We start from the raw sequence: 24,475 nt of genomic DNA on the forward strand, positions 1-24,475 counted from the left end.
AGCTTAATGCCCGCAGAAGGAGCAGCCTGGCCACGGAGAGCCAGGAGACTGGTAGCCACCATCGCCATGGCTTCGTGCTGGCGTTGCAAAGGAAAGCCTCGCTCCCTGAAACTCTGCCCTCGCTCCCTGAAACTCTGCCCTCTCTTCGGGCACTGCCTGGGCTCGGTCTTCCCTCCAGCATCTACCGCCGGGCTTTGGGGTGCGCCCCTTCCCCCAGCCAGGCTTGCAGGGGCAGGCGAGGCGAGACGGAGCGGGGCTCCGTGACAGACACCCCCGTCCCCGCCCAGGGCTGCCCTGTCCCCGCGGGCTCTGGCTGTTGGGCGGGCTGGGTGCTTGTGCTCCGCTTGTCGCTGGCGGGAGGAGGAGGAGGAGGAGGGCAGTGGCGGGAGCCTCCCGTCGCCATGGCAACGGCGGGCGGCCGCGGCCGGGGGGGGGCGGGGATGTCGGCGGGTTCATTCGGGCCGGGAACGGGGGGCGGGGAGGGCCGGGGTGCGCTGAAAGCTGCTGGGGGCACGGCAGGGTAGAGGCGGGTTGTGTGCCCGGCTGGCTGTCGGCCGGGCTGGTGGAGGAGGCGGGAGGTGCGGCCCGAGGGGTTGGCGGCTGCCCCCAGCCCTCCGGGGCTTTGTTCGTCGCCCGGCAGGGCTGGGTGAGGCTGCCCAGGCAGGGAAGTGCGTGAGTCCTTAGAGGGAGCACAGAGAAACGACTTCGGCTGTCTTTGTCACGAGTTCTCAAGCACTTTGTGTTTGAGGGCTGCTTCTTACCCCTGGAACGTGTGGTTCTGCTGGGGCTCAGAAGGCACCATAAGGCCCAGCACCAGCAGAAATCAAGGCTCTTCGGGTGGGTTCAGAGTAAAGCAGGCACCTATTTGGACTTGTGAGATGGAGCTTCTGCACTTCACAGGTGTTACTCCCTTACCTCTGGTACCAGAAATCCCGATAGCAAGGTAACTATGTACCTCTGCCTGTCAGTCCCTTGCTGTCAGGCTAGGGCTGCACATGAGCTTGTGCACAGGTCATGAACAACACGTGGGAGGCAAGCTGCATATCCCTGTCTGCTTGCATGCTCTGCTTGCACGAGGCTCGTGTTGTGTGCATTGTTCAGATACACAGATGCCTGTGCAAGAATTGCATATATTTTTGTGTGTGCTGGGAAAAGAAGGGATATATTTAATACGCACGTGGAATGTAATGTAAATCTAGCATACTGTGACACAAGGCGTGTATATTTGTTGCCTGTGTTTGGAGCCTGCTCATGGCACCCAACACATAAGCCACACATCTGCTGTGTATCTGCCTCTATCTTGTGAGCAGAAAGCATACATGCATACTTTGCCATAACAAGCTAGCTACGAACAGTTTGGACACTTGATCATTCCAGAAAACGGACTGCAAGAATGTTATTAAACTCTTTGTATACATAGATTAAAATGTTGCAGTAGACTGATGGCAAGAGTCCACCTTAAAAGTAGTACATTATCTGAAGAATCAGCATTGTATCTTTAGGTAAGGCTTCAGGAGCACCTCATCATGATGGTTACTGTGAGTACTAAATAGCTTTAATGAGTTGCAACAGGTTGCAAACCAATGCCTTATTTCAGTGTGCTTATTACAGCTCCAGCCTGCATCCTTGTGGGTTTTTGATCTCTAGGGAACCTCTGCTGAAACACTGAGAAAAAATGGAGAGTGGGATTTTGATTATAACACGCTTCAAGGACAAACTAAAGGCCAAGGAACTTGGAATGCATTTCATCATTGTGTCTGAGTGCTGCTTAGTGCAGGACCTGAAGGACATGTGGGGAGGTTAAAGACAGCTTTCTTCTACTTCTGCACTTAGCTGCGCTGTTATATTATATCCACCATGTATGTCTCCCTTCAGAGAGCAGCTCTCCTACCTTATGCGTGTCTTTAAAAAAACTAGCATAATCCTGGTGCAGTATAAAAGAGTGCACAGCATGGCTGCACATAGGGCTGTTCTACTGATGCACAGGTGTGTGTAAATTATAGCTGAACACCATTCAGGATGTTTGCTGTGTGTTAGAAATATCCCAGACATTCAGTGCCGGAACAAAGAGGCACCAGGCTGCCTTTGGGCTTAGATTTGTATTCAGTTACAAATTAGAAGTTGACTTCTTTTTTTTTTTTTCCCTTTTCCTTTTGCAAAGTGATTTCACAAATTTCTACATTAATCTTTCCCTGGCTTGCTTTGCTAAAGAGTTGGCCTGATATCAGGGAATCTCACCAAGTTGCTTGTGCATCTCGAAAGGTTAGGACATACTCACTTCAAAACTCCTTTGCTGGAGCTGTCTCTGCAGTTGCAAAGCCCGACATGGAGACCACCACCCACCAGGGCTGGGCAAGTGTGGCTGACTTGTGAAGAGCCTTGGGTTAAAGATTGTTACACATGCATCCAAATGACATGAGAACATTTTAAAGGAATCTAAGTCATTCTGTTTAAGGGTCCTTGTGCATTTCCAGGACCTTTTTGCATGTATAGAGCATAAACTCCAGAAATTGTTATCATGTGACCATGCTAAGGGTGTCTCCCTCTTGTCATTTTGTGCCTAGATTGGAGAAGCTCTCTTGCAGGTTGTTTCCCCACAACTCTGCTGATAGAGATAAAATGCAAGGACACAAGTGGCAGAAGTGCAGAGGCAGACATCAGGCTTCGAGCAGGATGACATCTGTGGTTGATAGGAATTCACTTAAGAGAGTGCAAGCGGGCTGATGAGGAAGGGGACTGGAGGCTAAGGCAGGGGCTGGGGAGTGTGTTTTCCTTGCAGTAACCTCTCTCCTTGTTCTCCTCCTTCTGTCTTTTCTAGGCAGGACAGGGCTGCTTGCTGATCTCTTGCCCAGTTTTGCTGTGGAGATTATGCCAGGTATTCAGTCATTTCACCCTCCAATCACCCAGTCCTCTGTCATTTTGTGTCATCCTTCCACAGCATCCTTATGTGGTGTTCACTCTTACGTGTGTTTTATCTGGGGATAAAAAGGGAAAAGCCTTCACTTGCTGGGAAAGTGTGATGGGTTGAGACCTGAGAGAGCTGATGCTGGGAACTGGGGGAGGAATGGCCATGCTGGGAGCCAACATATGGAGATGGTTGATGCCATGCCAGGATCAGTGTGAGAGCAGAAATGCCATGGCATTTCAGGGTAGGTTTTATATCAAGGTCTCTGCTCTCCTTCTGCTAGCACAAAAGTAATACTGCTTCAGCCTGTGCGACCTCAGCAGCCTCCTCTGCCTGTATGGCTTTGCACATCAGCTGCTCATGAGCAGCAGTAATTTCCACTCCCCAGAACTTACCCTGCGGGTACTCTTACAGCCATCACCACAGATGGTAGCTCCGGAGGTGCTAGAAATAGAGCAACCCATCAGTGGCACAGCCCCTCTTGTGCTGCATGGCCAGGGCATTACTGAGGTAACACCAGGTGGTTGGACCAGACAAGAAAGCTCACTGCCCATGATAAGTCCCTCGCTAGCCAAAATAATGGGAGCTCCAGTTCTGGCACTCCTTGCAGAACAAACAGAGACTGTGCAACAGATTGTCCTTGAAAAGGAAAAGCTGTGGGAACATTTAGCCCTTGAGTCATCTGATCATCCCCTGACAGTGCCCTAGGAGTGTTTCTTTCACACGTTTGTGCAAAAATGCAACTCAACATAAATGTGTGAAGCTGTTTTCAAGTCTGCCCCAGAGATGCAAACGGAGAAAAGGCAGACACTCCCCCGCCTCTTGTGTAACCCAAAGCTCCTTGGAAGTTCAGCATGGTAGGAGAGGGATTGGTCTTTTCAACACAAACAGAAGTTGATTTACTGTTGCCTAACGTTTTTTTCTCGCTATTCACAATTTGATTGAAAGGGTATCAGATTCTTCTGTTGGCCAGGTGGCTTTCTGGTACTCTCATTGCATGGATATAAACAACAAGACCGTGTAAAAGGCAGTGGCAAACCACATTTCAGCTGTTGGTGTTGCCTGTTACCTGAGTAAACAAAAGCAGATGCTCTTGGAAGCACAGAATTGTAGTTTGCAGACGGCGAGGATGCAGGATTTCAGCTTGGTAGTCATTTGCATCTCAATTGTATGGAGCTGCTCTAACAGAAGATGACAGTTGTACTGGAGGAAGGATAAGGGAATTGCAGGTAGAAGTGGATGACACCCAGTTTTTTGCATAAAGGAGAAGCCACCAGGCTCTTTTGCTGTTTTCTTAACCTCATCAGAGAAGCAAATGGTCTAACTTCCTATGCAATAAAATCCTTCATGATTCTTAAGTCTCCGTGACTGGGACATAGATTTCAAACATCCATTCCTGGTGCTGAGTTGAGTATCTTGCAACGTGCAATGTACATACTAACCTGACCTCTTTTTATACTCCTAGAACATTTTCGGAAAGACCACAGATACACTAAGAAGGGACTTGCTGTTTGTTTTTAAACTCTACCAGGCTTTTATTCTTTATGGAGTGTTTGTGAACTGTTTGCTAACAGCTCTGGAGATCTGAAACCTGAGCTTTATTGCATAGCTGTGGCTGGCCACTTCTGTCAGGCCATACTATTTCATCTCCTTCTCTGTATCAATGATGGTTGTGGAGAACAAGACAAGAACATGACAAAACAAAAAGCTGTGGAGCTGTTGCCCTGCTCAGATTAGCATAGATTAGGAAGTAAAGGACTGGAAAGGATAGACTGGCTTGCTATCTTGCTTGCTATCCCGAGCACCATGTAATTTCATCCTTACCATAAGCCTAGCAAGTTTAAGAGTTGTCTGGGTTTGGTCTTTCTCCCATTGGATCACTTTCTTTGATGTTTTCTAGCTTCCATCTACATTACTCATAGCCTATTTATCCCCATTTATGTAAGACCTTTATAATACCTGCTTTTCCTCCTAGTGTTCATCCTCCTGGCCTATTTAGAGGCAGCAGCTACATCTGCTCTCACCCTTCTTTTCAGTAGACTAACACAGTGAGCTTCAGTTCTCCTGCTGCAGGGCAGGCTATGGAGTCCCTGCCCTGCATCTGCTTCAACCTGAAATAATAGTTTCTGGTTCAGAGATGACCAGAGCTGTATAATATACATCAGTAACTTCAGATGAAGTTACATAGGGGCCTTGTATGATGGCATCAGTATTTCCTTAACACTACTGGAAATTCCCACTCTGCTGCACATGGGATTACATTTGCCCTTTTTGTGGCTGTGTTGCATAAGTGGTTACAGTTGTCCTATGATGGAGCAGTATACTGCATATTTTCTCTTGTTTTTCAGTTGTTTTCAACTAATGAAGTCCCATTTAGAAGAAAAATTGTTCTTAATCCATGTGTCCTTGGAAGTGTGTTCTTGAAAGTATTGCTCCATACCTTGACATTCAGTGTATTGCTGCATTTCATGTTCCTTATTATAGATCCAAGGACAGCTGGCCCTTTCTACAACATATTCCAGTCTTCATCTTTAGTGACAATGCTTCCTTACCTCTTACCCTCAAGATACATTAACACACTCTTTATTTTCTGTGTAAAGGTCATTCATGAAAATATTAAATAAGATGGTTCCTAGAACCTGTGACTGTATCAATAATCTCCTCTAAGCTCTTAGTTTTCTATTCAGGAATGCTTCCCTCCAGCCATTTCCTTATTTCTTGGCTGAATTTTTCTCAGCATATAGTAACTTCACAGGAAAAAATACTACACAAAGACTAAAATTATCTGCAAATTTAAATGAAATTCATCTGTTTCAGCCAAAAGAGAAACGAAATATTCAAAAAATATAAAACATTTCACTTGACACTTCTGAAATGAAGTGTTTTGATTTGTAAATGCCAGATCTTTTCACTGAGGTTTTTTTAAAGGAAATTACAAGTTCTGGATTAAAAATGGCGATAAAAAAAGAGAATTGGTTGTAGAAGAGTTAAGGAAAACTCCATCAAAGCAAAGAATTTTACTTTTGTTCAAACAGAATGCTGTGGATGAATAAAAAATGTCACTTATTTCTGCATTTTATTAAGAACTAGGAAAAAACCTTCCGTTTTGATTGTTCCAAGCAGAACATTTTTCCTTGACTTTTCAGCTTAGCTACACAGGTGACTGGTGCACTGTTTCTCCAGTGTGATTCTTGTACTCACATTGCAATCCTTGTATCAATATTTCTTTAATCTTAAACAATAATGTAGTGAATGCTGGACTTCTGGTCTGCTTTTTTTTTTTTTTTCCTGCAAAGCAGCCCCACCACTTCTTCCTTTGCTTTCTTACCATCTTGCTAAGGTGGTTGAATAGCCACCTTGGTACACCTGGAGTCTTTCCCCACAGATTTTCCCTCACCAGCTGTCTGACTTCTAGATAGGTTGATGCATATCTCTGGCATAAAACCAACTCCAGATCTCCTATACATTCAAAGTCTTGAAATGTCTTCATCTGGATGTCTTCACTGGCCATTCCCTTAATCCAGGGAACTGCTGTGTGGCCAAGTTTGAGAAAACTTTTCTCACTCCCCTTACCATTCAAACCCCATCCTGGTTGTTGTGGACCATCTTTTCTGTGCTTTCACTTGCAGGGTGTTTTTCAGACACTCCTTTTTGGGGCCTGGCAAACATACCGTGAGGCTTCAGCAGGGGAAAAAATAAAAATAATTAAAAAAAAAGAAGTGGTTGTTACATTTCCTGGCTGGCTGCAGCTCCTGAATAGGATGTTCGTTTGGCACATTCAAAAGAATAATTGCATGTGTGGGCCTAGTTGTGAAGGGACAGGCCTGGCTCATTTACTGGGCTATTTATAGCATGCTTTTCACCATCATTTGTCCCATTAAAACTAGAATGTGGGTAGGGAGCAAACACAAAAGCAGGGCATGAACATGGCCAGGAAGAATGTGTCTCTGATGAGATCCAAATGCTAATGAAGTATGTCCTGTGACATTTGTGTGGGTCTGCCGTGAGGTGAGGGGCTTCTGTGCTGGGGAACCAGGGCTCCTGCCTCTGTGCTGCTCACCTCTCAGCCAGCCCGAGCCATCACAGGAAGGGATTGTATTTCTGTAGCTCCATTTTTCACCATCATGTGCCATTTCTTCTTTTACCCAGCGGGAGATGTAGTCCTAGACCAGCAGGAAGTCCACCTCGACCTAGCGGGGACAGAATCCTCGACCAGCAGGAAGTCAGGAAGTTCGCTTCTGTTATTTGCCTGTCTGTTTTGCCCCTGTGCTCTCCCCTGGGATGATGTTGCTGATGTTCCCTTCCACAGTGATGTGCAGTCCTGTATCTGTCTTTCTCCCCTTCTTTTCCAGAGTGGGTCTTCGTGGGCCTGGTGATCCTGGGGGCGTTTTTGTTCTTTCTCCTGGTGGGGATCTGCTGGTGCCAGTGCTGCCCACACAGCTGCTGCTGTTACGTCCGCTGCCCCTGCTGTCCTGAGTCCTGCTGCTGTCCTCGGGCATGTGAGTGACCCTGTCCAAGCCTGGTGCAAATCCTGCATGATTTCTGCTCCCTGGCAGAACAGGAGAATCTGCTAATATTGCTTCTTTTGCCCTGAGTACTTTTCTTGACTAAAGAACTAGCTCTTGGGGAGTGAAGCATCTGACCTATTGCTCAATGGTTGAGCGCTCAAAGTTAATTACAAATGTAATTCCCTGAGCCCTCCCTGCCTTGGCAGCTGTGCCTGCTTCTCCAGTGTCGTGCTCCCCTTCCAAAGTTGTTGTCTTGCCAGTGAATTTTGCAGGTCAGAGCTAAGAGCATCCTGGGAGATTTCTTCCTGGCAGTGCAAAGCAGTTGCCCTCTACAACAGTGCAAAATCCTTGCAACTGAGCAAGGTTCCTGGTCAGACTTGGGCAGATCTGTCAAGTTTCATGAGCCTCATCCCTGCTTCTTGAGTCATCAGTTGTTTTTAAAGCTGAACTGTCACTCAATCACGGCAGCGGTAATGCTGGCTGTAACACACTGAATGTCTTTCAGTTGCTGGGCATCTTGCAGTGCTCACCTGACCTGCCCTGTGCATTTTTGAACTCCTCTTAGTGCCTTTTGAGGCTCAGAGAAATTCAGATTAGTCCTTGTCATTTCAACTGTCCAGTTGTCTCTTGCTGTGTTGTCACCAGTATTGGTGATGTGCAGGCTTTGGCCACATACCGTGTGGGTGTTGGGGGGGGCTGGTGTGATGCTGACTGCTGTTCTTTTTCTTTTGCAGTGTATGTAGCAGGCAAGGCAGCAAAAGCTGGGTACCCTCCTGCAGTCGCTTCCATGCCAGGTCCATACTACATCCCCAGTGTTCCTGTAGCTGGTGTCCCATCTCCTGCTGTGCTGATGGATAAATCGCACCCCCCTCCTTTAGCCCCAAGTGACTCCAGCGGAGGAAGCCAAAATGGTAATTTGCGGTGCCAGGCACAACATTCAGTCCCCTTACTGGGAGCAGGATGGGAAAGGGAGGAATGATTGTCACTGGTAGAGTGGTGTGAACAGAAGAAACACAGAAAAACTGCATTATAATCCCAGCTCGACAATGATATTTCATCCCTTAGGGACCCATGATCCAACTTTTCTAATGCAATCAGCACAGTCTCAGTTTGTGGGTGCCTAATTAGGTCAGGAGGGAAAGGAGTCCAAATTAACGCCTTGAGGAGGACACGAAGATCATTTCAGGGAAGCAGAGGCAATGGCCATGTCCCCTTAGAGCTGATGCCTTGCCAGCTCCTCTCTCTTGGTAAGCTGTTCTTCCTACTCTGTAGGACACTGCTTGCCCTCTGGCAGTAGTTTTTGCTGCAGTGTGCTTTACTGTTACTGTGGAATTTTGGGCACAGGGACATACTCCCTCAGTATTTCTGTCCAAGAGCATTTGGGACTAGACCCCCTCCTCTACCCTGCAGAAGTTAGAAGGGTCACTTTTTGTGTTCAGCCTTTGCCTTTGTGAAATGTGAGTGATGAAGGGCTTCTAGCTAGAAAGGAGTTGTGCATCAGTTGTCAGATGTATCTAGGTGAGGGTCACTTCTGCTGCAAAGGAAGCTGCCATCAAGGAAGAAGAAGGTACCCATTCAGCCACATGCTAGCATTTCAGGATCAAGAGTGGCTGTCTAAATTCAAACATGCTGCAGCAGAAATTATTTCTACCAATGTAGAGTCATGACACTGACACAGTATATTTGCCATTGATCCAGCCACATGTCTCATTTTGAAGCATCACACTAGTTGTCAACTGTTAAATGTGCTCATGACAATGTGTTGATAAGACACTTCAAAAGACAAGATCATGTAGCATAATCAAATAGCTTTAGGAGCAACCCTACACATCCTTCCACTGCCCTGATCAGTGTATTAACCTTTCTGGAAGGACAGAAACTTTTCTTTCAACAATCATACTTTTTTTTTTCCCCCCAGATGAAATCATAACAGAGTTTTGGAATGGAGCATTTTGAAATAGGAAATGAATCAATCACTGATCCAAAGCCGAATGTATCCAATTCAAAAACCTTTGTCAGAAAGTGATGAATGACAGCTCAGTGCTTAATATTTTTTCTTCTGTGAAAAATGTCACTGCGTGGAAAGCATGGTGTTGGCCATGGGATCTCCAGGGATTTTTTAAGAGTCAGATCACAGCCCCAGTGTCATTTCTGCTGTACGTTAGTAGCAGAGCAGAAATGCAGAATGAAAAATGGGTTGTATTTGGTAACCAAATGGAGCAGCTCTTACCAATCCCATGTGCATTACACAGAAAGATTAATTTATTATATAATCCAAATTATCTGGCTGGACTTAATCCCTCAACTCAGGACTTGACAGGAAATGTACATATTGCAATTAAAACCATTATTACAGAGTTTTAATTGTTGTGGCAAGACAACAGAGGTTCTTAAAGCTTTTTTATTTTTAATTAATATTTTTTGCTGTAATATGGACAAACCCGTAGTCTGGATCATGCACCTGTTGTTCAAGGTGTTCCTTGAACTGTGGAGCTGAGGAAGGGTGATACCATGCACCCTGTTCCTTTTATGTTAAGGTCCTTCCTCCACAGTGCCAGAATATCCCCTAATTACAAGCTGTAGAAGAGAAAACCTTCTCTTGCTGTTTCAAACTACTTATTTGCTCCTGGCTGGACAGCAAGCTAATCAAAACAGGTAATGGTTGAGTTTATAATAAAGGCCTTTTCTCAGAAGGAGCACTAATTATGGTCTCTTTGTCCTGTGTGCAGCCAACTGTAGGTTGGATCTGACGCTCGGTATCTTTGAGACTTTGCTCTTTCTGTCAAATTTATTTTAAAAAATGGGATCAGAAGTGCTGAGGGACAGAAACTGGAGGATTCTGTCATCCTGGCTGCCAGGCTAAAAATGACAGCCTTTGCCCTAGATAGTTTCTGTGCTTATAAATGATACCTGTGAGCAAATTCAGGCATGAAGATACTTGGAAAATTTGTCTAGCGTTACAAAAAAAACATGTGACAAAGCTCCAGTGAGGACTAGAAACTCCATCCTAACCTTAGAGCTGAGCAGGGAAAAAAATAAACTTTCAGCTCTCTTATTTAGAAGAGTGTTCTTGACACATAAATTAAGACGTATGCTGTCTATTTTAAATGCAGTGGTTACCTGGAGACTCTTGCATAGATTCCTTAAACCATGTACACAGGGAAGCTTTTGATCTGAGAGTTGGCCTCCAGATCTTTAATATGCAAAGTGTATAAGGATGAGAAACTATTTCCTTCCTAACCACGCTTGTCTGAAAAAAATAGTAGTGCTGTCCTTTCTGGGAAGGGAAACAGCTTACATTTTTGCTTGACTTGATTCCACCCACAGAAGAATAAAAAATGTGTCCACAGTTAAACACGAATTAAATATTAGAAATTTATGAACTGTTAGGGAGAAGAAAATATGGTCTAACAGGGAAGGATGTTCTATTCCCTTTGGTTTCAGTGAATGGTTGTGGACAAATGGTTAATGTCTCTGCATCTGTATTCCCTGATAATTAAGATAGGCTTAAAAATATTCAGACCTTATTGAAGAGTTCTGCCAATTTACAGATGATGTAGAGTGTGAGGAGAAAGCAATAACATATTTGGTTCTCACACAAAGCAATAATAAAGAGATTTAATAAGTTGAACATGCAATATCATTGCGAGAAGTATTTAATAAATAGATGTAGAGACAAAATATGTTTTATCTATAATGGAAAATACTTTTTGTGAGCTCTTCATGGTCGTATTTGCAGATTTAATTCTGAAGTTAATTTCTAGATGCTTACAGGATTAACTAAGAAATTTATTTTCCTTTTGATACATAGCTACAATAGTAAATTGAGCATGATGCTGCCATGAAGCCCAACTAATTCTCCATCAGTTCTAGGAGCTGTAGATGTTGCCCAAATAGATATTTGGCAGAGTCTCAGCATGAGTAGTGGTTCTGGGGAGACAGAGTCTGGACACTGCCTATTGAGGTTTCCCAAAGCTTACTAGCAGGTCAGAGTAATTTCCAGCTGATGGTTGTTTGCTGGCCTCTGTATAAAAAGAGGTGGCAGCTTAGCTGAGCTCCTAGTCTAGATGGAGTATTGAGAGGCCACTTCCCTAGCAAGGACAGGAGCAGGCAGAGGTCAGCCACAGGGATGAGGTGGAGAACTCGCCTTGCTGTTGTTTGCACAGTGGAGCAGGAGTCATCACTTCTGAGGCTGGTCAGTCCAGCCCCTCTTCATAGCAGCAGCCTCACTTCAAGAGAGATGCTGGTCTTCCACTTTGGAAGGCAGAGTTCCTTGTGTTCTGCAAATCACTGTATGCCTTTGCAGTCATTAAGCACACATTTGTGGTGATGATAAAACGCAGCACAACTCCAAACTGCAGTCAGCTAAGCTGTTTGGAAACATGTTGAAAGCACGACCCTGATAGGCCCATGCCATGTTTTAACATCTAATAGCTTTCCTAAGGACAGATACACAGGTAATGTTTCAGGATGTAGTTACCTTAAAACCCACAGTAAATCACTTTTCTCCTGAAGAAATTTGCAAGATTATTGCAGGAATCATTTTACCCTATGGCACAGCCATTTCTGAAGCAGACCATGGTTCTTTTGCCGTGCGCAGACACATGCGCAGCAGTTTAGGACAGAAGGTGCCTAAGAATACCTCTGCCAAGTCCTTGTTCAGCCCACACAGTGCATACTATGCAACGTAGTACCAAACCCATATGTTAGTAGCTCGATGTATCGTGGTGTGGGATAAACCAGAAAGAGCAGGTTGGCTCAGAACCACCATCCAAGTAGTTAAATTGTGCTACAAGAGGAGTGCTCATGCAACACTGCAGTATTCACACAAGGGTACATATTGACCCTCTGCAAGGCAGGCAGGTTCCATTTTGTAGTGCTAAGTGAATTGTCCTCACAGCAGTGTACTTTTGTACTTAGTGCTGTGTTTCTGTCAATCCTGAAACAGCCCCAGGTTGAGTCCTTTCTTAAATCTGCTATGAAGGCCTTATATTCTTCAGTCTTGATAGGTGGAGTTCTCTGCTTACTGACTGTAGAACTGCCTTGAGATCGGCTGTAAATACGGTTAGCAGGGGAAGTGTGCATGGAGTCATCCTGCCAGAGTTAGAGCTGCTGTGGTTCCAGGTGTGTAGGGGCTTCTTTTTTGCGTGCAGAAACGTGGAAGTCCAAAAAAGCTGTCCAGATTTCCCCTGCACATGAAGTCAAGCACTTAAAGTATGTGTGAGACCTACCTTCTCTGTAAAATACAGCATGTAGAGAATGCCAGAACAGGCAGTTTCACAGTTACCCAGTGACCCGATTGGCCCCATCACTGGCTTCAGTGTGAATCTCAAAGCAGTGTGATGTGCTTTGTAGGAATTTCTGTGTTTCCTTCTGGAGCTTCTCCTGCCACATGCTCTTCAACCTGTGTGAGCAGAATTCATAGGGATGGGAGGGTGCAGTGGTCCCGCAGAGTGACAGCTCCCAAATGCTCAGCCACCTGCTTCCACTGCAGACTGAGAGCTTATGGCCCCAGCTGCATAGATGAAGCCTCATCTTCTGAGACTGCTTCTCCCATACCATGACGAATCCTCTCTGTAGTGCTGAGGAAGGGGAAATGAGTGCTACTTTTCTCTCTGCCATCCTCTGTAGGAGGTGGAATCACTCTGTCATAATGACACCACTTGATGCATTTGGTTGTACAGATTGGGCATTTCCAAACCATTTTTGCTGCTACTGCAAACTTTATAAATTATGCTGCTGCTCACAATTTCATATCCCACGTTATAGACAGATTTCTTCTGAAACAAGAACTGACTCACTCTGTTTTGGAAGACACAGCCTACCTGCTTGCAGACGTGAGCTCAACTATAGAAGCAATATTGTTGGAAGGTCTCCTTGGACTTAAATGTGCTTTCCTCTAATGCTTTTATTATTTTTTTCTCGCTAGCAGTGCGCAAAGGGTACAGGATCCAGACTGACAAGGAAAGGGACTCCATGAAGGTGCTGTACTATGTCGAGAAAGAACTGGCTCAGTTTGACCCAGCTAGGAGGATGCGAGAACGATGTGAGGAACAAGCATGGTTTGATTTTTTTTTTCCCCCCACTAACCTGAAAAAACCTCTTAAAGTTCATAATTAAAAGTGCACTGGCTTTGCCTTAGAGCCAGCCCTTAGGATATAATGTCCAGGATATGGTACTTGGGGCAGATAAAGTCTAGATTTTAGACATCTACAGTTATGTTCTGATTTTAAAGATCTGCTAGTTACCTAATCATCCTTAATTAGAGCAAACAAGGTGTGGGAGACTCAAATGCTGATGAAAATTATCCACTCAGATAATTAAAGCTTTTGGATCATCAGCATTTGAAAAGCCAAGTCTGTACTCATGCCTTCTACAGCCCGTGGTGTGGTAATAGCTGGGATATCATCCTCACAACTTCTAAATGTCTTACATTGTGGTGCCTGTAAATTTACAGCATGGCAAAATAGGAGAGGGATGTCTTTATTGAAAGTGTGTTTTGTGGTCTGCAATGACCACAGTGTGGTTTGAAGGCTGCAGAAAGGTAGTTTGGAGTGGCTGTTGCCCTGCAATAACAGCAGGGACTACAAGAAAGATGCAAGAAACCAGAGGATTGTCAGGTTAGTGACACTAGTCAACATAAGATCAGAGGTAGTATGTGCATCAGTACTGACAGCTTGGCAGTCAGACAGCTGCAGGTGAAGGGGAGGATGGTGGTGAGTAGGGACAGGATTCAAACTCAGAATTGAGTTTCTACGTCCAGTAGCCTCCTGCAAGCTTTATTTCCCTAAATAAAGGCTGAGGCTGCACTTAATGGCGGTCAAAAGACAAACTCAAGTGGGGATCTCTCCATGTTAGGAGGCAGAGGTGCAGTGGTGGGACTGAGTGTGTGCATGAGGAAGGTTTGCAATGTTGCACTGTGTCCTCTAGCTGTTCAGTGTGGGGGACAGCAGCAGGCTGCAGCCTCAGCTCCTCTGGGCAGCATTTGACTCGCACAGAGCTAACGCACATCGGGAACTGGTAGGGGCTTATTTGAAACAGACGTGTGAGCTCCTGCAAATCAATGAAGGTAAGGGCTTTAGGGAATGACAGCACATCAAAGCTCTGTAAAGATTAGGCATAACTAACAAATTGTATGTACTTCTAAAACAGTCATTGCTGAGCACACTGTCTTCTCCACCCACAAGATTTACTATAAAAAGACCTCTCCAGATTGGTATGTCAGCCCTCCAGATGTCAATGTGCTTGACAGGGTAGAGACTGACAGTGATTCAGACAGTCTCATACTTTTGTTCTTAATCTTTTTTTTTTTTTTTTTTTTTTTTTTTTTTTTTTTTTTTTTTTGAGGGAGTTGTTTTTGTTTTTGCTGGGCAAGTCAGGCCAAATCCAGAGCCAGCCTGTCTCACACCAGGAAAGGGGGAGGTGGTACAACTTCTGTGATAGTGTTCCACAAAGTGAAGTGCCCACTCTGAAAGGACTGAGAGCTCATACGTATGAGTGGGGCTGAGGGGAAATTTCTGCATGAAGGCTGAACCCATTTATCTAAATACAGGCATCCGATGCGACCAACCATTTGCCATGCACTTAGAATATCCTACCTGTCTGCCAGCTGCCAGTTCACAAGACCTATAGGTCTGTGTGCAAACTGTGCCCTAGGAGTCTTGGACAGGACCAGGTGAAGGTTTGGAGAAGCACTTTGGATTCCATTTTGGTTTTATTTCTAATGGAGGGCATCTTAGCTTCTTTCTGAAAAAGCTGGAGCTGGGCTCACCACACCTTCCTATCCTCTCCTCCCCTCTCTCACATGCTGTCTGTCAGGTGATGCCTGTCTCATTTATTTTCTGCAACCTCCTGCAGATAACAACACCATCTCTGAACTCAGCTCTTTGCATGAGGAGGACTTGAACTTCCGGCAGCCCTACCGCCAGGTGCGAAGGAAACCTCTGCCTCCAGCAGGGGACCTGGATGGAGATGCTGAATACTGGGCAGGAGTGAGGGGTGGGGGCAGCACATCCAGATCACAGGCTGTCTCCGATTACCGCGACGAGCGGGACAGCTTCCGGCACAGGTGAGGATTGCTGTCTTGGGATGCAGCTGTATCTGGCAAAGCAGCAAAGGATGGAGAAGGGACAGATGGACTGGTAGCTCTTCTCCATTTCCTGCTGCTCTGGTTCTGCTTAGCAGAACAGAGAGGTTAAGAGAGAAACATGAAAACTGGAGGTGACATTAGATGAGGTCAGAAGCAATCTGATTCCCACAAGTCTGCTGAAGATGCCCCAAGCTGGGCAAAGCTAGCCCTACAAGCCCCATTCCAGGTAGGATGTAGAAATGAGATCAGTAGGAAACCAAGCCACCCTTCTCAACATGCTCTCTTGAGATTTGTACCTGATCTCTCCAGCACTTCTCAGTGCTAGCGCACTTACTAGGGAGTGACACCCTGGCGCCTTGGTGCAGCAAGAGCTGTACTCTAGGCCTAAAGGACTGGCACTCCGGTGCCTAGAAGACAGGCAGCACATCCTTCCCTCACATACCAGCAGACCAGTGTCCTGAAAGCAATGGCAGGGATTTCCTTCCCTCAGTAGTGGTCTATCATGCCAGTTCACTCCCTTTAAACCTGCTTCAGAATTGCCCTCTTGTGAGTTCTGTAGCCATGTTCTTGTGACTTCCCAGCAGGACACACACCTAAAAGCTCTATGGCCAAGGAGAAGCAAGTCCAGCTCTGCAGAGTGGAGGATGAGGGAGTTGCACCCTAGGGTTAATTTTGGGTAATATTAGACATGTAGAGTTCAAGCTATCTGCAGTAAGCTGCCTTTACAGACAGCAGAGAGAAGCAGGGATATCTAGGATGTACTACATCTCTTCCCATAGAAGATGATGAAAAAAAATCAGATGATTCATGCCCCAGGATTGCCGATTTCATAGAATCATAGAATGGTTTGTGTTGGAAGGGACCTTCAAGATCATCTAGTTCAGACCCCCCTTCATGGGCTGGGACACCTTCCACTAGACCACCCATCCAACCTAGCCTTGAACACTTTCAGGGAGGGAGCATCCCCAGCTTTGGTGGGCAGCCTGTTCCAGTGTTTCACCACCCTCGCAGTGAAGAATTTCTTCCTAATGTCCAAAGTTTATTCCTATTTATTAATTTAGAATTTATTCCTAATGTGCTAGTGTTTCCCTCCATTGTCTGCCAAGGCAGCTGAGGGGCTGAGCACAGCTGAATCCTGCCCTCTAACACTACCTCTTCCCTCCTCCAGCCAGCAGAGATCCAAGTCGGAGATGTTGTCCCGTAAGAGTTTCTCAGTGGGAGTGCCGGCCGTCTCGATGGATGAGCTGGCAGCCTTTGCAGAGTCCTACAGCCAGCGGACCCGGCGGGCAGACAGCCAGGAAACTCGGCGTTTCGAGCGCTCGGAGTCGCACTGTGGCCGTGGTGGAGGGCTGCACCACCAGGACAGCTCCCTGGAGGAGTACTACACCAAGCGTAGCAGAGGGAACCGGGAGCCGCTGACGGACTCGGATCGGGGCTGGTCATACAGCCCACCCCGGAGATGTGCCCATGAGGAGAAGCACCTGCCCAGGCTGGTGAGCCGGACGCCCGGAGGGAGCCAGAAATACGATCACTCCTACCTCAGCAGCGTCTTGGATAGGAAATCCCGGAGCTATGATGAGAGCGATGACCACAATGAAACCCCCTCAAAGCTGAGCTCGCAGGCCAGCCAGAGAGGAGGGGGATCATACTATGCCTGGTCACCACCCTCTACCTACAAAGCCGAGAAGTCGCAGCAGCAGCCGCAGCAGCCGCCACCACCATCTCAGCAGGAGGATGGGGAGGACACCCTGCCCCCCTACAGCGAGAGGGAGCTGAGCCGAGGCCCTTCGTACAGGGCCAGGGAGCAGGGCTACCTCAATGCCTCTGACAAGAAGAGGAAAAAAGACCCCAGGAAAACAGTGAGGCCATGCCTGGTGTTCCTGTTCCAAACAGGCTGAGTGGGGAGAAACAGAGTTTAGGGGCAAGGGGGCTCTCCAGGGCGATAGAGCCTGGAGTCCCAGCATGGGGAACCCCAGGATAAGGGGAGTTGCTGTGGGAAGAGAGCAGTCTGTGTGGGTGTGGGAGGCCAGAAAGGGAAATGGTTCCTAGGAGGACTCCATGGTGGAGGGGAGAGACAGAGACTGGGAAGGTGAGGGGTGTTTTTGGCATCTGTGGCCTGGTAAGCCAACAAAGTGGGAGTTTATCTAGGATTTAGGAGGATTGTGGTAGGGAAGGGAACTTATCCAGGGCTTACAGAAATGACAGGGCATTGCTTTGGCCCTTTAAGGAAGTGTTGAGAGGTTCTGTTCTGGACTGGGAGAGGGCAGTAGCGAGGCACGGTGTAAGTGAGCTCAGGTCTTTCTGAAAGGGGTGAGATGACAGACTCCGGTGGGTGCCTGTCCATGGGCATGTGTAGGGGCCACGCATGCCAAAGGCATTCCTCACACAGGATAGCAGCCAGCACGAAACATCCTGCCACAGTCTAGTGAGGACTGAGGAGTGTATGGTTGTTCGGAAGTGGAGCTTTCTGAAGTGTCTTCATGTGGAAGACCGTGTTGCTAAAGCAGCGTGGCTGCTTGGCCTGAGCTTAAGCGGCATGTGTGAGAAAGGAAAGTGGTGTGAGCAGACAAGGCTGTTGCTGTTTGTTTGTGCCTCTTGTCAAAGCTGCATCTGTTTCTGTGTCCCTTCCGTGGGTGCTTTCCTGATGATGTTTCTCCTCTCTTCCCTCTCAGAACGATTTCCCAACGAGGATGTCCCTTGTAGTTTGAAGTTGTTGTGGACATGTTATGTTGATGAGCTGATGACTGCAGTGAAGAAGATACAGAGCAACAAGCAAGACAGGCCTCTGTGGACCTTTGCAGCCACCAGCCATGGACTCTTTGTTTCAATTGTTTCATCGGGGGAGCAGACGCTTTTGTAAGAGACAGACTCCCATGAACAGCACTCAATCCCAGAGGCTCTGGGAGTCTGCCAGCAAAATGAGGCCAGGGCTCTCTTTGGCACCCTGCTTCCCAGTGCCCTCCATTCTGTGCTGGAAGGCAGCCATGTCCCTACTGTCCCTGCAGCCCTGAACTACAAGCGAGGCTGCATTTGTGCCCCTTGCCCTGCCTGATGTGCAGGGAGAGGCCTGTGTGCATACCTCTTGCTCTCTGCCTCCTCAGTTCTCCGTTTGGATTAAATATTGTCTTCATACTTAATACTGAGAGCCTTTTCTGTATCATCCCCATGTTGGGAGGGAGGCCTTGTTCTTATATCTGCAGACTGCCTCCAGCTGCTCAGGGCCTAGATCGTGAAGGAAAGTCCATGCCCTTTCAGACACTACAGAAAAGGCCTGATGAGATGTTACTTTTGCAGGGGCTGAACAGAGAGAGAGGGAGGGACAATTGTGGGCTGGCTTGTTCAATATATTTTGTTCTGTTCATTATGTGATGAGAGTTGCAGGTGAGATTAATGTATTGTTTTGAAAGTGGATCAAAGTAGCTTTTATTGTGATGAGAGCATGATGTGTTTTTTCCCCCATCCCCAGTTGCGGTTTGTTTTGCTGCAGCTGCATTTTCTTGCAGCTGAGCTGTGACCCTGTAGGGCTTCAAGCTAGAATATCTACTCCACCACATCATAAGCGGTGCTCTAGCCTTGCTGGTGCCCTGCATCCAGCACCACCAGACATCTCTGCCTAGTGAGTGGCCTTTTTGTTATAAAGAAGGAAAAAGGAGGAAGTCTCAGTGACAGCACAGCTGCACATCTTCATTCTGTGATACTGGCATTTCTCCTTTCTGGTCATTGTTCCCAGACATTGAAGAGACCAGTAACAGCAATGGAAAAAGAATTAACATTGTGGATGAACACAAGCTTTGAAAGTCACCTTTTTCACTTCCAACCATTCATTCACTTCAGTTGTGACACGGTTTTAGTGGATGTTGTCTCAGGAACAGCTGAATTTAGAAATGAGTGCTTCAGACCATCTGGAAGCCTGACATACTGGTTTTCATAGGGTATAATGCAGTAATTTCTTTCATTTTTAGCTGTTAAAATCATAACGGGAAGGCAAATCATAGGAACATTTTAAGCTCCAGCACCTTGATCCCTGTTTCACCAAGAAGCAACTTGGTGCCCTACTTACGGGCATTGTCAGCCTCTGAAATGCCACCTGTTGTTACTCTGGAAATGTGCCTAAGGTGCTCACTCTGGCAATACTTCTGAACACGAGATTTATTAACATCACTGCAGTTCTCCATAAAAATGATAGGTTCATTTCAGTATTACTTCTTTGCCAGATTAGTTCATCAGGCATAGTGAGGAGAGGAAGAATAATCTCCATAGATCTGATGACAGAACAGTTTTCATGCTAGAAGGTGAAATGATGAAAGGGTGGCTTTCTTCTCCCATGGCTCCTCTAGTGATGATGGTAGTTTTGGAAATCCCAGTCCTGGGTCTGCCTGGCCAGAGAATGGTTAATCTGCAGGGGCATACAATCATGGAATCACAGAATGGTTTGTGTAGGAAGGAATCTTTATAGTCCACCCACTCTCATAGTAAAGAGTTTCTTCCTTATATCTAATCTAAATCTACTATCTACTAAATCTCCAGAGCCTTCTCTTCTCCAGGCTGAACAACCCCAACTCTCTCAGCCTGTCTTCATAGGAGAGGTGCTCCAGCCCTTTGATCATCTTGGTGGCCCTCCTCTGGACTCACTCCAACAGCTCCATGTCCTTCTGTGTTGAGGGCTCCAGTACTGGACACAGTGCTCCAGTACTCCAGGTGGGATCTCACCAGAGCAAAGTAGAGGGACAGAATTACCTCCCTTGCCCTGCTGGCTACACTGCTTGTGATGCAGCCCAGGATAGGGTTGGTATTCTGGGCTGCAAGTGCACATTGCTGGCTCATGTCCAATTTTTATCTATCACTATCCACAAGTCATCTGCAGGACAGCTCTCAGTTCGTTAATCCCCCAAACTATACTCATGTAGGGGATTGCCCCAACCCAGGTGTAGAACCTTGTACTTGGCCTTGCTGACCCTCGTGATGTTCACATGGGCCCACTGCTCAAGGCTGTCAGGGTCCCTCTGGGTGGCCTCCCTTTCCTCTAGTGAGTCAACTGCACCACTCAGCTTGGTGTCATCTGCAAACGTGCTGAGGGTGCACTCAGTCCCACTGTCTGTCATTCATGAAGATACTGAACAGAACCAATGTCAATACAGACCCCTAGGGAGATCACTTTTCCTCATCTCCATTTGGACACAGATGTTGACTGCAACTCTTTAGGTGCAGCCATCCAGCCAGTTCCTTATCCACCAAATAGTCCATCCATCAAACCCATCTCTTTCCAATTTAGTGACAAGGATGTTGTGTGGGACTGTGTCAAATGCCTTACAGAAGTCAAGTTAGGTGACGTGATTTACTCTTCTCCTTACTGACCAATGCAGTCACTCCATAGAAGGTGTCCAGATTGGCACAATTTGCCTGAAGTTAAGCCCTGCTGGCTGTCTCTAGTCACCTCCTTGCCATCTGTATGCCTTGACACAGCTTCCAGGAGGATCTCTTCCATGATCTTACTGGGCATGGATGTGAGGCTGACTAGTCAGTAGTTCCCAGGGTCCTCAATGTTACCCTTTTTAAAAATGGGTGTTATGTTTCCCTTCTTGCAGTCACTGGAGGCCTGACCGCCTGACCACCATGACCTCTCAAAACAGGGAGGGTGGCTCAGCAACTACATCTGCCAGTGACATGCCAACTACATCTACTTGAATTATGGCTGGAGAGACTAGATTTTAATTGTTTGTTTGTTTTTCATCTTTAATGTATGTTTCCAGGAAATTCACAGTACAGTTAACAAGAGGTAGACAGGTGGTTGCCTACCAAGGTCTCCATGGCATAGAGAAGTCTGCAGAGCTACACAACATGCTATTTTAAATTAAACAATTCAACCCTGAGATACGATGATACTAGCAGTGAGAAATGTTGTTTGTTAGCCTCAAAACCTTGGGAACCACTATGCCACAGATTTCAAGGGAGTTTAGGCTGCTGTCTTTTCCATTAGACATCCAGCAGACCCAGGAAATGTTTTACATACAGCAATTTGAAATTGCATCTGCAACAATGACTATGTCAGAAAGGGGCCAGAACAGTGATTTGACAGTCACTGAATACCTCTAGCTTTTAAATCATACTGAAAGGCAGAGTGTCACAGTCTCCTTCTCATTTGAGTTAAATCTGCCCCTTCTCTCAGTCACCGTGGTTTATTTGATCAAACCCTCAGGAATGACTTTTGTGTATTAAAAATGCAAGCCTTCCCCTCGTTTATTTGAATCAATTTTGTTTGCTTGATGCTGGTACTTCACGGCATTTGTACACTATGTGTAAGAAGCTGCCATTTATGTATCTAGCTTATAAGTAAGTAATTGCAAGCTAATTCTCTTAAGAAAACTATTTTAATTGTAGAAACAACTGTTTGTAAGAACTGTCTAACATTTCTTTGGAATCCAAGTACCTGGAAAAATATAGATTTTATGACTAGTGATTCTAAGAGTTTTACCAGATGATAAAAATTTCAGTTAAAAAAAAAAAAAGAGCCGGTCTTAATTCTCTGAAGTCAGATCTGGGCAGCACCCATCAGTTGGCTCTGCCTTTGCTCTAAAATTTTAGATTTTATATCTCCTTATGCAAATCTGAAGGAATTTTCCATTATTGATAGTGTCTGTCCTCAGGCCATCTTTGTTTTTCCCAGTAGAAATGTGTCTGCAGCAGCACTCAATAGGCCAAATAAAAAAGTGAGGGTTGACATTGAGTAGGGCTTCCACCTCTCTAGCTACACAACTCTAATGGCCTGTGACTCTCAGAGAGGAGCAGAGGACCAGAGGCTGATGGAGAGGCTGAGAGAAGCCTCTTGTTTCAGAAAAGAAGTAATGGTTTGTGTCTGTATCCTCTTTCAGAACACCTGTGAAATGTTGGCACTGGAAAAGAATAATCCTGGTCATAGACTCTCAAATTCTAAATATTGCAGTGGTTTTTATTGCTGGCATAAAATTAAAATCCCTTTCATATAGGATATGGATATCTGGGTCATGTCAAGGATGTGGATGGTTTTTTGGCCTTAAAATGAAGCATCACAACAGTGATTTGCTAAGATGACAACCAAGATGATGAGTGAATCCTGTATTAAAAAAAAAAAAGCCCTTAGAGCAACAGCATGATCAAGCATCAGTAGTAAATGTGGTTGTGCTGTCAAAAATGTGATCTGGGCTACTGAAAAATTGTTGACATGGAATGAGAAAATAAATACCAATGATAATGAGTTCTCAACAATCCTGTTACTCCTTTACAGTACACAAAAAATTCCAGGAGGTGGCTTCAGTGTGAATATCCTTGGACCACTGTTTCCACTGAAATGGAAAATTAGCAAAATTAGCAATTTGAATACTTAGAAATTTTCAGAAACTCCAACATGTATCACCTGAGACAGGCAGGCAGATTTACTCAGGTCTTTGTGCTGGCATATAATATGTGCAGGGCATATATATTTTTATATATATATATATATATATATATATAATGGCATATAACTTGTGCAGGGGACTGGGACTGGAACTGTAAGCATCACAGCCTTTGTTGCTATTTTTAGATCAGAGATGGCTTTCAGTGCCTGCTCACCTTCCCTGCAGCCAGCATTGGCAGCTGTGTGCCAAGTGTCCCCAAGGGGTCCCAGATCCTGCTCCGATGTCTGGGTCCTGGGAGCTCACTGAATTGTGGTTTTCATTCTGGCTTGTGGTTCTGGATCCCTGCTGCCTGTGGATCAGCAGCTGCTCTGCTTTCCTGACCTTTTCCAGCACGCCCCCTCTGGGTGGGCAATACCAGTTCACTTGTAACGTACGACAAATGGTTTTGCAATCATCAGACACTTTTACATGTCAATCCTCTCCTGAGAGTTACCTAAAATTGGCCAGAGAAATTTGTGGGAGAGAGCAGCAAAGAACATTTTGGGGCTTTTGAGACAGAGCTGGCCTTTTGCAGGGAGGAGAGAACGGGCATCCTCAGAGTGTGTTTTTCAGGGAACTTCAGGAGGGATAGCACACATGGATGCCACCACTGGCATGTAGCAAGCCTCTTCAGAGTGGTCTGACCAGGCGCAGAAGAGCTTTGCTTGGCCAAGCTGCCAGCCTACTCCAGGTTCCAGGCTGTCTTCAGGGAAGTAACTGCTAATGCTTGAAATATTCAGAGGACTATGTTTCTTTGGACCCAAGTTCTGTCCCCAGGATTCTGCTCTGAAGAGATGCAGGACAGCCCTTGGCCTGTAAAAATGCAGATCCCTGAAAAGAAGCAATCACAAAACGTTGCAAAATCAAACATAACCACAGACTGTTGCAGGTACACAAACACAACAACAGAGTGTATATCATGCATGGGCTATTCTGAAAATGAATTTTAATGTAATAGAGATTGTTTTGCTGAGAAACCGCTTGCATCTATCTTCATTTTTCTCCAGGGAGTTTTCACATAGGCTTCTGGGTGAGGATCTGTTCTGTGTCGCTGTGTTACAGGGCTTAGGACATGTGGAAACAGAGGCTAAAAGGGCTTTAACTCATTCCTTGGCTGGGCCCAGGAGCGAAGTGACCTTTGGCATAAGCCACGTGCTGCAGATCTGACCCTAAAATCTCTGTGGTACAGCATCTCCACTGGGCAGTACCAGCCATATGTGCTTTCTAAAACACCTGTACCATTGAGACCATCCTCATCTTCACCTGGGGCTCCTAAATCCCCCTTCCCATTGCCTGGAAGATCAGAAAAGAGATCCATTACAGGATGTAACGGGATGGCTATCATTTTGATATGATCGTAAAAATGCCAGTTAGATTACCAACATTAGAAACCGAAAATTCTCAAGAATAAAGTTAGCTAATAGTAAGGAAATGAATCTGCCACGATTCCCATATGAATTCCCTTGCAACCTTTATAATTGCTTCTTGACATTCAGCCCTGCCTGCACAGGGGCCTTTGCCAGGAGAGACCTTCACCTCCTCTGGCTTTCTGCCTGTTGTT

The 24,475-nt window shown here is 45.9% G+C and overlaps 1 protein-coding gene across 3 annotated transcripts in view; it reads left to right on the forward strand.

Annotated features, from left to right (window-relative positions):
• Window positions 1-22,733, forward strand: part of ILDR2 (immunoglobulin like domain containing receptor 2) — a 40,172-nt gene extending 17,439 nt beyond the window's left edge. The window contains exons 4-10 of one of the 3 annotated variants that reach the window (XM_051621790.1): window positions 2,819-2,875; window positions 7,258-7,404; window positions 8,148-8,324; window positions 13,343-13,459; window positions 15,271-15,481; window positions 16,671-17,361; window positions 18,175-22,733. In XM_051621790.1, the coding sequence (XP_051477750.1) occupies window positions 2,819-2,875; window positions 7,258-7,404; window positions 8,148-8,324; window positions 13,343-13,459; window positions 15,271-15,481; window positions 16,671-17,361; window positions 18,175-18,210 (1,436 nt within the window). In that variant the 3' untranslated portion in view covers window positions 18,211-22,733. The remainder of the gene's footprint in view (window positions 1-2,818; window positions 2,876-7,257; window positions 7,405-8,147; window positions 8,325-13,342; window positions 13,460-15,270; window positions 15,482-16,670; window positions 17,362-18,174) is intronic. The other 2 variants (XM_051621780.1, XM_051621798.1) reach the window with 2 other exon arrangements.
• The last annotated feature ends 1,742 nt before the right edge of the window (window positions 22,734-24,475 follow it).

Source organism: Apus apus, chromosome 1 (assembly GCF_020740795.1).
Source record: "Apus apus isolate bApuApu2 chromosome 1, bApuApu2.pri.cur, whole genome shotgun sequence".
NCBI classification, from domain to species: domain Eukaryota; kingdom Metazoa; phylum Chordata; class Aves; order Apodiformes; family Apodidae; genus Apus; species Apus apus.